The following is a 14369-nucleotide window of genomic DNA, read 5'->3' on the forward strand; positions in this document are numbered from 1 at the left end:
ATAAATTGCACATCAGGCTCTCATCTTTTATTCAGAAAATTTGATGGACAAATGGGTCAAATAAATAATTCTTGAACATGAATAAAAATGTAATCACATTGGTTTTAAATAGTTATGCGCAGACGAAGTCTGAAATATTTATTCCTTTTTTTTTTCATTATTTCTGGTGCTTACAAAAACTACAGGATTTATATTTATATTTATTTCTGTAATCATATTCTCAGTTCGTTTCAAATGTTGCTACATTCCGCTTCTATCAATTTCGCATTTTTTTTATTATCTTAAAAAATAACAAACTTGTAGCTGGATAGGAAGAACAAAAACCAGTTATTCGATCGAAAAAAATTTTATTTCGACAACTGCCCTTATAGCACATGATTTTTACCGTACATGTGGGTTTATGACAGCGTATCGCACGCGCGCGCTCTCTCTCTCGCCTCCCTTTCTTTCATCAACAATTTCCGTCTTGAACGGTATATTCTGCTCTATTTATGTATACCTTCAAAAAAGTGCGTAATCTTGGAAATATAGATACGCCTATGCCCTCTAAAACGGATCGCAATCATACGCACGCCCTTCCATCTCGTTACTTGTAAAATAAAAGAAATATTTTTATATACTTTTTCTCGTTTATTTTTCTTATATATTCGTCGTCATACACCGCGCCATTAGATGGATTCTTTCTGCGACACTAAATTACACATTTGTACATCGTTAACATCCTTAAAAGTGGTTGCCCCCTTTGGCGGGCACGTCTTAAGGGTCGTAAACTAGGTCCGGTTCCTTTATAACTTACACGCGAGCACTCGGTTTACAGGCAAATGCACATACATACCTACATACGCATATACAACGCACACGAACATGTACACGCGCGCACGCAGGATATATAATAACGTTCTCTGCTCACTTTTTGAGATTGCCAACAATAATGCATTGGTTCCGCGCTGAGGAGAAAAATTTAGATAAATTCGGATTAATTCAATAACAAAGTTTCCTTCGAGAACTATGACATCTTGAAAAACTACTTATAGGTATAGATATGTAACGATATGTAAGTGTGTAAAATGATGTGTAATAAAACATATAGATATGTAAAACATATAGATATGTGAATGTACGGGATATGTGAGCATGTGGATATGTGAGGAATGTATAAAGAATTCCAAGCTCGAAGAGAGCTTTACATTTTGTCAAATCTAAAGATTTTGTAAAATAATCTCGTTGGCAACCCTATCATTTTCCCGCGATTTTCGAGAGATTTACATTTCCTCCTCTCATCCGGTTTTCAGATTATATCTGATGTGTCGCGATGGTACGTACAAGTGTATGTGATATCCCTTCGGACGGAGCGCATATGTACGCGATACTATTGTTTCAAACAATAGCCTGTAGACGCCGTCGACGTCCTATTATCTTTAAAACTGAAATTTTTATTGTCCGCAATAGAAGCGTAGATATGCGCTCAGCGCTTTAAAATTACGATAAAAAATGTAAAATTGATAGAGAGGGGCTAGAAAACTCAGGTTGTATATATAATATATATATATATATACATATATACGAAGGTCTATGTCCCAATAATAAGGATGATGCATACGTTACGGATGTGTTACCGCACGGGTTATTAACAGAGCCAACAACCTGTAGCGAGGATTTTTCGCAGGACTCGCGTGTTCGGGCCGCTTGTTGGAGCGCACGTTAAAGAGTTACTCATTAATGTTATTACTAGCGTTAACACGGAGCGCATAGCCGGTTACGAGTCGCGGCAACGCGGTTTGTAACACTCGGTCTAATTGTAAAGGGCAGCTTTTAAGGCCGAGGTCGACGCGTTACGTCGATGCGTATCTCGGTGCCTTTCTTCGTGCTCTCAGGATTGCCAGATTTTTCCCTTCGACATACAGGAACTACGTAGTACGGTTTACGATTACGTAAAAACAAAGTTTGTATTTTATAAATAAGGGCGTTACTCTCTGTTCTATACCTTCAATATGTTCCTCGATTCAATCTGTTTACTCTTCTCGTTTTGAAACGTATATAATTATAAGATTTCAAAAATTAAATTAGGTTCCTAAATTTGCGATATAACGCCGTTATCTTCGTCGCCTTGAAATCTAGGGCAACTCCACATACACAAAGATCTCTGGCAACCCTACCTAATCATACCTGAGTACTTGTATCAGAAATTCATTCAATTACTTCCATCTAAAAATACATCGCACCTTCATGAACGTTATTTATGTAACAACTGGATATTTATAAATAGATGTTATGTTAGATATATTTCCGGATATCTGTATAATTCTTTTTAACAAATCGGAGAGAAATAACGTCACGCATCATGAACGAAATTAACTCTTGACCCGTGGTTACACATCTGGCAGTCACGTGTATGTGTTTAAAATCGATTTAAGTATCTTAAGACGCGATTTAAAGTACTTTAAAACGCAACTTGTTTTTAATGTCTTTAAAAAAGACTAAGATATGCGTCCTTATTTTAAAATTCAGTATCCTTTTGCTTTTTTAATTTCTGTCTGTCCACATTTTCTTCAATTAAGTTAAAAAGAGAGAACGCCGGATTAGAAGTTAATCTCGCTACTTCAACCGGGTACAAAATTACCAACGTGGCGCGCTATTATAGTGTAACGACAATTAATTTGCCGCGCGTACTTCGAGGTTGTAGAAAACACTTATCATTCACACCTTGTTGTATGTGCGAAGCCACCGCGAATAAATATCTTCCCTTTTATTTACCGTGTCCATCTCTGCTTCATTATTATCAAGTGCTGTAGATAATTCACAATTTTCTTGCATTACTTCGCTTGTCCACCATAAAAGTTGCCGTACATTATTGCCTATGTATACAAAACTTCACGAATTCAGTAAAATTAACACTTTGTCTTTTAATCTCTTATTCCTTTTCTCTCCCCCCTCTCTCGTTCTCTCTTTCACTCTCACACATGCACTTGTCCTGTTTCCGCTTTAATTTAAAATACTTTTCGGTCGATTGGTAGTTACTACGATTTATTGCTGCCAATTGTTAAGACAGATGGTACTCATTTGTTACGTCACAACAACGGGAAAATACCATTGAATGCTGTATCTATATTCTGATAATAATGACCCGTAACAACTGATGCAAACTTTGGCCTAGATAATAAAGCTATACGGCCGGTCTCGGCCACATCAATAAGAAACATTAAAACATTATAACAATTTTATAAACTCTAGTTAAAAATATTTATGATATAGGATACACATATATATGTTATAAAATTCATCTGATTTATTTTATATCTTTTTTTTTTCGAAGGGCTCGGAATACCTCATTTTGCGCCCAAAATATTCTAAATCCGCCGCTGCGTAACATTATGTTAATACGTCTATATGGTTCCGAAAGTACGAAAATTCAAGGTGTGTAAATTTTACGAAGACCCGCGGCATCGAACGTCGCGGTCGCGAAAGCATATTTTCACGCTAGGAGCGAAGAACGAGCTTCTCCCAGCGAGCGAAATTACCTTAAGAAGTGAGAAAATATGTGCACAGGGTTGTTTACGCTCGTCTTGTGTACCCCCTTCTCCTTTCTCGGCAGTGTTTCAAATATATTTTCTCGTAAAAATATGCAAATACGTAATCGCGTTATCGTTACAAAAATTACAAAGATTAGGATGTCTGCATCATCCTGTCGGTTGTAGAAAAAAGAAAGTCACGTGCATAAAATTTAAAATATCCTTCCTTTTATAAATCGAATGATATCGACGAATAACGAAACTTTGCAAATAAATTTTAATTGAGCTTTATAAAACGTTGTCAAAACTTGGATTAAAAGCTTAATTATACATTAAAAGTTAAACTAGCTTTATATAACTGATGTTTATTCATGATTCATTAGCGTTAAATGTATTTTAATTTATTCTAAGCTATTGTTGTCACAGTATTAAATTAATCAATGATAAATTATAGAAAATGTCATAATAAAACTATTAATTTAATATTAGTCCGATATTGTGTGCGAAACAGCACGTGGAAATGTTGAACACAATTTGAATAAATTATTCGGTAAGTTAGCCTCATTAACAAATATAAAATCGCTATGCCTGTGTAGAACAGACATTCGTGTGTACGATGAAAGTTTCATTTCACGCAATACCGCATGCCACGTGTGAATAATTAACTACGCAATTTTTTATTTTTCGAAAGTAGGATTCCAGAAAATAAAAGGCGTCTATATTGATCAGTAGAGGAAAGTGCCCTATTATGAGACAGGATCCAAATATGAGATATGTTAAGCTAAAAGGCCCTATATAGGCCCTATCTGTTGATCCCACCATGAAAAAACCCCGCCATCTCATATTAGGATCCTATCTCATAATAGGGCACTTTCCTTTAATTCAGAAAAGCGAAAACCAAAGTCAATGGTGAGACGAAACAGCATTATTCTGAGTATATTTGCTAAGTTTTATTATTGAGTCATTTTCAGAACGCAAAACTTTCAATGGAGCAACGAATGGGGCAACCAATCACTCTTAGTTCTGTGATCCCCGGGGACTTACTATTGAAAGTGATTCTCGTAAAATAGAATTTTAAGTCCAATACCAAAGTTTGAAATATTTATTATTCCCCTGCATAATAGCGTAGGTAGATAATGAGAATTAAAACAACTACGTCATCACTTGTAAAAGAGTGAAATCACATGCACGTGTTCAAATTTAGAATATCTTTCCTTTATGAGTTGAATGATATCAACGGATAATGAAATACATAATGTATTTCATTACATTATTAATTCTTTATAATATGATCTCTATCGTGCCCCAATTTATAGTTTCATAAATAATTAGTGTTTCCTAGCAGTATTGCGTTTGTGTAATTTTCCGACGAGCTGGATCAGATTCGAACTCGTTAGATTGCTCTATCCAACGCGTTTTGTAGAAATTTTTATTAAATAACATTGTGATATCGCATGAACGACTACACCTCAAAGATTCGCACTTTGATTTTGACAATAAATAGCAATTAACATCGCGTTTCCTGATTCCTCGATCGATGTAGCTCGTATTGAGTTGTGAGGTTCTAGACCTCACGTGCCTTACAGTCGCTATAGACAACGAGTGCTATCACTGCGTATATTGACCTGGCATGTGGCGTTACGGCACTCAGTTGTGTGCCACGTCGATCGAAAGGTATAAAAAAAAAACTAGTGGAAATCAGATATAAAGACTCACTTGCACGCAACAGTTGACTCTCGGCTGCTTTGAGCGATCGACATGCCGGTATGCGCGAGAACGCCCAAAAGCATATTTTAAAGTATAAGCAGGTAATAATTGTAAAAAAATGAACGCGACATTTTTTTCGTTAGTTCGCGTTTTTAATGTAATTTTACGAAATGCAAGGGTCACACGATCCAAGATGAGGGATTGCAAGTTCGGAAGTAACGCGCAACGACGCCGCGACGTCCGTAAAGCGGAAAAACTCGCGAGCTTTGTATACCATACAATTTTTTTTTAGTATCGTGTATGTAAGCGAAACTGCACGTAGAAGTTTCAAACGAAATTTTTTTCGAGGACGAATTCGGTTCGCGTAGATTAACGAGCGGATCACTACGAATGATAGGTAGGATTGGGTAACGGCGCATTCCTCAAATCGAAATTGTTACGAAACGAAAATTTCCGCGAGAAATAAAAAAGGGAGGAAACGAAACTCGGTTATTCGTAATCCGTTTACTCGGATAAGATAGCAATTAAAGTCATGGAAACAAACAAATAAATGAAAAGAAAGACGGGGGACTCCATTAATTATGTTGAAAATTCTAAAAATGGGTCGCTAGCTTCACGAAGATCACCTCGTCTTCTTTTACACGTATATACCAACTCACATCCGTGTGAGAAGAATGGTAGCCAAACGGCGACCAGTTCGTTTTCGTTTCAAAGCAACGTAACTGTTGTCACTCGCTTTACATCCCTATGAACTTTTTCCTCGTCACTTAAGTCCGGCTAATTACTACGACTTTTAATTACGGGCAACGGAAAATAGAAATTGTCAGATAGAGAAGTTCCGTAAGTAATCCCTGTAACTGCTGTTAGAATATTCAGTACAATCGTATTAGAGCTCGTAGAGTCAACCTTATTTACTTATATGTCACGTGTATGTCGTCTACTCTCGCCCCCTTTTTCTCTAGATATAAGAACTAATGCAAAAGTCCGAGCGATCCAGTTCTGTGTGTGCACGCGACATATCGTCCGGAGTGGCCGCGGGCGCTATTTCCGGGGCGCTGTTGTTATTTTTTTTTTCCGATATGACGGATACGGTTTCGAGATCATTGAGCAGAGAAAACCCGGTCGTTCCGCGCGATACGCTATAGAACAATCGGTGATAAACGCAAAAGCGCCGAATTGCGCGCGCGCTATCTCGGCCGCGAGCTTTTTCGACGAACGGAAAACGCGTACGCGCAAACACGGATACACGCGCATCCACACTCATCCACATACACATACGCGCACGCACACGGGTACATGCTTATATACGACATACAAAATAAACGCACGTCGACACACTTTAGATGGGGATCGAACGAAACTCGCGACTGGCGTTTTTGACTTATCAGATCGAATTTGCTTGCCTTCTTGTAGGGGTAAAAAAATGTCTCCAGGACAAATTGGTGCCTGAGGAAATGGCTCGTAACTTTGATTAAATTGTTCGCCGCAAGAACATAAGCCTTTTTGTTGCAGATAGATTAAAGAAAGTAATTTTTTTTTCTTCCGGAAAAAGACAGCATACCAAATTGGAAAATACATGACGCGTAATAAACTAAAAACATCCAGTAAAATAAGAACATCCAATAAAAACGAATGATTGAACTGAAAAATATAATGATATATGACCAAAAGATTTTTTTTCTATTGCTGCATTTTATAACGTATTTTATGATTGTAGGCTGTTCGGAGGCACGTTGCTTACTGATAATTTTGTGAAATATTCGAGTTTTCTCTGAATTGATCACTCAATGCGCGACTCAAAGTTACCCTTATAGGAGCGTAGTAATTCAACTTGACAGTACGGTTCACCGTCGAATGCGTGGATCGACAGAGTCTCACTTACGTAAGACGCCAACGCCAGACATAAGCCAACCAATCAATCGCGAAATCCAGCTTTAGTGATTGAGCAATAGTATACATTCGCTCGCGATTGGTTTTAAGGACTTATCACGCAGCCTTATGTAATTGATTCCAGTGGTTCCCGTTGCACGCACAAAAAGACAATGATCGAGACCTACATATACTCTGGATTCACCGTCACTACACACGTGCTCGCAAATGGCACGTTATCTATTTATGTTAAGAAAGCTTTAATATCCGATGTCATCAATATTATTGATCGGCACCGTTGTACATTTGTTGTATGAATTTAATACGATATACATATATCTTTAACGCTGATAAATATTGAAATAAACAAAATTGCTATTATACCACGCGTAACAATAATCGTATATCGAAAATTACTGCTAAATTGAATATTAAATAAAATAAGAAATTCAATCAAGCTGTGTATTCGGATAAAATGGAAATTGAAAAAATAAATTTATATCAGTTGAAAACGTAGCAAATTTGATATAGGGTACTCGAGAAAAATTGGTACTATCCGCCAAGAGGCCGCGATTGCGATCGAATCCGGGAAACGTGGAGTCGTGAGTATGGATCCAGAGCGGCATCCGGCCGCCATATCCCTTACTCGATCGTTCTCGCGAGGCTTCGTCTCGGACACGAGAGCCACTCGGACCGGCCACTCGAAGCAACAATATAGGCTCGCCGGTCCGTAATCGTGAGAGTTTGTCGACCGAAGCGCTTCGAGGGAATAACCCAGGTGTTGACACAACGAGACTACCTCGCGTATTCTCTTAATTGAGAATACGCGCCATTTTGCCAGCGCGAGTTTCCCATCCCGCCGAATAAATAATTCCGTCGTGAAAATCCGTTCTCATTTTCTGTATTTTTTTTCCGCTTTCTTTTCCTTCCTCTCTTTCTTTCACCGAATTGACTAGAAAAAATCCGCGAGAAATACTTCGTAGATTAAGCGTCGTTCCTCGCTTCCTATGCAACTCTACGCGTCATCCCCATCATCGGAAACGTGCACTGCCAGTCTTCGTACTCGCCGTTTATCGTCTTAAGGGGAGTGTCACCTAACGTATTTTTTTTTTTTACCCGGGAGATTTCGGCCTCCCAATAGACCCCAAACTGCTTTTGGCTTTAGCCGTTATACAAATGTATTACCCGTCGATATTGTGCTGCCCAGACAATGACGTGGCCGACGTAGCGTATCGTCATCGCTTCCTCGTCCCTGACTTGATGCACGTCATGTGTATGCACTTCCTGTATGCACTCCGTGTGCGCGAGACGTCGCCTTGCGGTTGATACGATCGACCGATCTTTCATTGCTCCGTTACACAGAATATTTCCAGAGGGGAACGCCAATATTTTGAAAGATAATAGTGTCAATCGTTGCGAGTGTAAGCGAATCTTAATGAACACGTATCTAAATTTGGATTCTCATCGAATTTGCAGTTACGATTCCCGAGAGATTACTGCGAATCTGAAGATGATTTCTGCATACTCGAAGGTCTTAATCGTAAAGTCTTATTAACAATCACGATATTTATGTATTCTTAAGTACAAACAACTTCCGTGGGTAGCTTCCGAGTTATTTCAGAACACACATTTACGAGGGTTCGTCTCACTCGCAACGACAGGCATCATCGTCTTTCGTTGACCATTTTTTCGGAACATCCTGTACAAGTTGACATTGTCGATATCGAACACTGGAGGCAACAACCCTCGTGACACGTACAAACGGAACCGAACATCTACCAACTGGTTGCACCACACGCATTGCACACAAGACATCTCAACTTAATTAACTTTGTCGTTAATTGCCGCCTCGAAGAGTCACACCACTACAAACACTTGTTTGCGGGCGTTCGTTCGCGACGAGCACGGGCACGGGTGGTTCTTCGAGAAGGCCCAGCCGTCGTTTTCGCCATGTCGCCTATTGCGCCCGGCTCGAGAAGGTCGTGCTAATCGCACGTGATGATCCTTAACACGGTCAACCATGCGAGCCAGTTTATTCGCGTCGAGCGAGACGTTTATGCATGTCGCAGACGTTCCTCGGTGGCCACGATGTCAACCTATTGCAGTAACGATCCACGCGTTCGTCGACCTCTCGAAAGCTCCTTGCATACGCCTAAGCATATTCGATTCGCGTAGTTATGGTAGTTTAGTTATGGCAGTCTTTAGGGGTGGGCTGTGTGCGTTGCTCGCGCCTTGTCCATGTTTCCATGCAATTGTATACCATACCTTCCTTCCCGATCGCAGGGTGTTATCGCACCTGCCGACTTGAGTGGTATCTGTTGGATGTGAAACTGTATATAATGCGGTATCTTCGATCACTATACGCGAACGCGATCGCGAGCATAACGCTTTCGTCCAGCGGCGAAAAGCAGTCCGAGCACAACAATAATGGCGCGTTATCATCGGTCATCGTCACACTTGGACGCGATCACACTTAAACGCGAGATTCGTCCGACACATTTTTACTCCTGTTCACTACCGCCCGTCCGGCACTCGCGAGGACAACTCTTGTTTTTTTCTTCTTCTTCTTCTCCTTCGTTCCTCTCTTAGCAGTCGGTGTCGTCCTCCTGGTGCCGTCTACGTAGCTCCAGATAACGGTGCCGGGCGTCGCAGTAATGAAGTAGCGGTACCTAGACGTCGGTGCCGGTGCCCTCCTGATAACCCTCGTCGGGCGAGCTGCGCGTGGATCCCAGGACGCGTTTCAGCGCCGAGACCGGCGGCAGCACCGGAACGCCCTTCTGCCAGACTCTCATCTGCTTCGCCCCGGGCGGAAACTGCTCGACGACCGGCGCGACCACCGCGAGCTGCTCCTTCGACGGGTACGCGTTCACCGAGACGGCGGACGTCCTGCCGCAGCTGTCCCTGGCCTCCCACAGGCAGCTGGTGTAGAGCATCTTGCCGGCGTCGTCCAACGCTTCGACGCGGCCGTAATCGGCGACGCCGTAAGGCGTGATGTCCTCGGTGGAGCCGCGCCGGGTGTCCCTGATGAGATCCGGATTATCGATCGGCATCAAGGACGTCGTCGACGAGAAACACCCGGCGCCCGGCATCGCCGCCACCGCGGACTGATTCTGGTCGTCGAAGCGGCTGATCGTGCTGTACTCGCTCTCCTGCACCACGGCCGCGTGCGGTCTCTGCACGTAGCTCAGGTGCAACGAAGCGGGCGGTTTTGATTCCAGCGCGAACGACGTCGTCTCGATCTCCTCGTGTTTCCTGCGGGTGGTCGAGGTCGCGGACGGCGGGTTGTTGTCACCGCTGCCGCCACCGCTGCCGCTGCCGACACCGTCGCCGGTCGCCGCCTCCATCGGCGCCGACGACTTAACGTCCTTCAGCGGCATTCTACGTAGACGAATGAACAGGACGAGGATGATGAGTAGGATGAAGAGTATGAGCACCACTAACGCGGCGGATATCCCCGCGATCTGACCCGAACCTAAAGTCGACATGCCCGCCGTTCTCAGGGACACGTGTAGGGTGAAATTTGCCTCGACGCAGCCAGCGGGGTTCTCGGCGACGCAGTAGAACTCGCTGGAGTCAGCCTCCTGTGCGTTGGTCAGGATGAGGGTACTTCGTTTTCTAAACTGGCCCTCTTCGAAGATGAGGATCTTTTGATAGCTGCTGAAGGCCGAGTGATTGGTCAGCAGCCGGCCGTTCCAATACCACTTGACCTTTGCGGGTGGTATCGCGCTCACGCGACATTCGATGCTGGCATTCTCGCCGATGGTGGCCTCGGCGTAACGGCTGGCTATCAGCAGGATCGGTCGGCAGGCGAAGTCGTCGATACCGAGGTCGGTGAAGGCACGATTGAGTAACTGCTGAGGCCCGTGGCACACGGGCGCCACGATCATCGGCAGATTATGCTTCACCAGCCACATCTTCATCTCGCGTAGATGGCAATCGCAGACCCACGGGTTCTCGTGCAGTTCGATACTGGTGAGTTTGTTGAGCGGCTCGAAGGTGCCCGGATGCAGAGTGGACAATGCATTGTTGCTCAGCTTGAGGCTCTCGAGCATATCCAGTCCGTGAAAGCCCTTGCCCTCGATCTCGGCGAGCTGCGTGTGCGACAGATCGAGCTTCACCAGATTCAGCGTGCTCTTAAACGCGTGCGGACGGATCCGCTTGATCGGGTTGTACGCGAGCACGAGATCGCGTAGGAATGGCGTGTCGGTGAAGCTCAAACTCGGCACCGCAACCAGCAGATTGCTGCTTAGATCGAGCTCGACGAGATTCGTCAAGCCGGCCAGTGCCTTGCTGTCGATCCGGTCAATACGGCACTCACGCAGGTAGAGACGCTGCAGATTCGTCAGCCGCACGTGTATAAATATGTTGTTCGGCAGGTGGCAGATGTTGTTGCCGCTCATGTCCAGCACCTGGGTCTCTGGATCGATCCACTCCGGTATGCTGGTCAGGTCGCGATTCACGCACTCCACCGTGCGCTTCCCGCTCTTCCACTTACACGAACACTTGTCGGCGCAATTGTCGCTGGCTGCCACGCCGAGCACCGTTACCGCGTAAAGCAGGAACACCGAGACCCCCATGATGGATCGTTATTGTCGTCGTCGTCGTCGTCGTCGTAGCGAACTTTCGACGTCCCGCAACTCGACTCGACTCTTCTCTCTCTTTCTTTCTCTCTCTCTCTCTCTCTCTCTGTGCCTTGCTCTCTCCCGACGACACTCGAGATTCGCGTCGTCTCAACGACGGCCGAGAAGCGTCTTCTGCGCGGAGAAGCCTCTCGGGACCGATCTTACGCCCATCCTCCTGCTTTCCGAGTTCTCGCACTTGTACCCTTTCCTTCCTTCCTCCCTAGTGTTTTCTTCTTTACGATTCTTCTTTTATTGGCTGTTGCTCCTTTCACACACCTTGAAATTAATCCGGAGCCGCCGGCTCTTCGGAGTCCTCGCTGGGCACTGTGGCGAATTACGAGGAGGAGAATCGAAATTGAACGGACCCGTCTCGTCCATTCGCGAATCTTTTCCCAGCACCCCTCGCCGCTATAGCACTCGCTGCGTTCCTTCGTCTTCGCTCTGCGAGCGGCGCGCGCTCGACGAGCCCAAACCACCGAGGACGTCCCCTCGGATTTTCGATCAGCCACTTCGTCGAGTATCCATTGGCGGCGTCACACGTGCGCACACGCGACCAGCGACCAGCACATACGACGTCACTAGTAAGCGGACGAGCAGGCGGACATGTCCTCGTCGTCGCCGTCGTTGTCGTCGTTCTTACGTAAATCTGCGCCCACCAACGTGCACCACTTGCGTCGTCCCCGACGAGAAGCTCCTCGGCGCCTCCGCCACGCCGTATCGACTGTAACCGCACCACTACCACCAGCGACGGCACCACCACCGCTACCACCAGGCCACCACCGCCACCACTCACATCACCGACCACCGCCGCTACTATACGGAAGCACCCCTGATACCCGAATTCTCACGAGGTGCCCCGTCGTGCTAGCCGAGCGTAACGCTGCTCTCGTTGCGCCGGGGGCCAACGTACGAGGGTTCGCGAGCGAGCCCCCTCGCCTCTTCTTTCTCTCTTTCCCCCTTTCACCCTTTCACCCACTCTCTATATCTGTCGACATCTGTCTCTCTCTCTCCCTCTCTCTTCTTTTCTTAACGCTTCTATCTATCGTTCACGCGCGCGCGCGTTCCCTTGCTCGAGGGAAAAAACGGCGACGGCGACACCAGCGACGTTCGGCGTCGTCGTTGTTGAAATGCGAGACTGCGAAACCCCCGGCAGCGAAACAGAGAGACACCCTCTCGCGCGGCTTTCCTCTCCTCGTATCTTCATCTCGCGTTGCCCTCTCTCTCCGTCTCTCTCCGTCTGTCCGTTCGTACGTCCGTACGTCCGTACCCCGCTAACATCCCGCGTTTCTACCCTCGCGCCCCGTTGCACCCGCTGGGCCGCTTGGGAGGGAAAACGCCGACGCGAAGTAGGGCGCACCCTTCTTCCGCTTTCGCTACAGGGTGGTCAGAAGCACTCGAGAGATAGTAGCGAGACGGTATCGGAATTCTCTCTTTGGAGATGGAGTCCGAATTGTTTAACTTTAGAAGCTTTAAAGGGTTTTAAGAGATCGGAGTAGCAGAATCTTTTTTGAAGCTCCTACGACGTTTGATAACCAAGAATCAGATCTTCAGTGAAATTTTCATCAAGATCAAATAATGCAAAAATTCGTCAGAGAATACCATTATAATCTGAATTTTTCACGACACCCTGTATACCAGACGCACACACATATACGCGACCATCGTGATTCTATACCCCTCGTACCCTGCAATCGCGCGCGTACGTTCTCCAGCGCCCCAACGTCCACCCTCTCTCTCATTCTCTCTCCGTCTCTCTTTCTATCTCATTTCCACCCTCTTCTCTCCCCCTGCTACCTACAGATACTCTCCCTGTAACAAATCCCCACTTCCAACCCCCGGCGGCGGCGGTCGGCTCGTGCGCCCTACACGCCGAGTCGAATCGGGAGCATTTCCACCCCCTACCAACGGACGGGTAACCCCACCCTGGTCGCGGGGCGGGGGGCACCTTCTATCCCTAAACGGGTATGACGGGGGGCGCGCGCATATCGTAGTCGTCGCTATACTCTCGCTTCCCCCCTTCGGGTTCTCTCTCATCCCCCGTCACACGAGGGCCTCGGCGCTTCGCGTCTCTTTATATCCTCGGGAACTTTCTCCCCCGTCTCCACCGTCTCCTCGCCACCTCGTTCTGCCGATCTCGCCGCCGAAACCCACACTCTCGACATATCGAATGCTACGTCACAGCGAGAGAGATATACGGCTATTTCACAAAGTGGTTAAATGCACTGCCAGATTACGGGGCGGAGGGCGACGGTCCCGGCGCCCCGGCACCGCCGTCGTCGGCCCGACCGCGATATCGGCTACGGAATCGTAGAATTCCATCGTAGAATTCCGCCCGCGAGGCGATCGAGATTTCGTGGTCCCCTAAGATCCCGTATTCCGGTCGCATACTCGGCGCCAAACGCGTGCCTGCCCGATTCTCGTACCGTACAAATAAGCGACGTTTCCTCGGGACGTCGCGCGTCGATTAATTTTAACGATAGTTCAATTGTCTCTCCGTTTTCCCTCCACGTTCGATGTTTGGAAAGAAACGAAAGAGATCAACGTTGAACTTGCTGGGAGGGGATTCACTTGGCGTTAAAAACCACGAAAAAATATATATAGTATCCTTCGTGATGAATTTACAGAGAAGGTAACAGAGAGATAGATATTTTATTCATCATCA

The 14369-nt window shown here is 45.5% G+C and overlaps 1 protein-coding gene across 3 annotated transcripts in view; it reads right to left on the reverse strand.

Moving 5' to 3' along the window:
* The window catches only part of LOC139814234 (leucine-rich repeat, immunoglobulin-like domain and transmembrane domain-containing protein 2), a 46350-nt gene extending 33408 nt beyond the window's left edge, over window positions 1-12942 (reverse strand). For all 3 annotated transcript variants that reach the window (XM_071780351.1, XM_071780350.1, XM_071780349.1), the window contains exon 1: window positions 8271-12942. In XM_071780351.1, coding sequence (XP_071636452.1) covers window positions 9755-11662 — 1908 coding nt within the window. In that variant the 5' untranslated portion in view covers window positions 11663-12942 and the 3' untranslated portion in view covers window positions 8271-9754. The remainder of the gene's footprint in view (window positions 1-8270) is intronic.
* Window positions 12943-14369: the final 1427 nt, after the last annotated feature.

Source organism: Temnothorax longispinosus, chromosome 6 (genome assembly GCF_030848805.1).
Source record: "Temnothorax longispinosus isolate EJ_2023e chromosome 6, Tlon_JGU_v1, whole genome shotgun sequence".
Taxonomy (NCBI): Eukaryota; Metazoa; Arthropoda; class Insecta; order Hymenoptera; family Formicidae; genus Temnothorax; species Temnothorax longispinosus.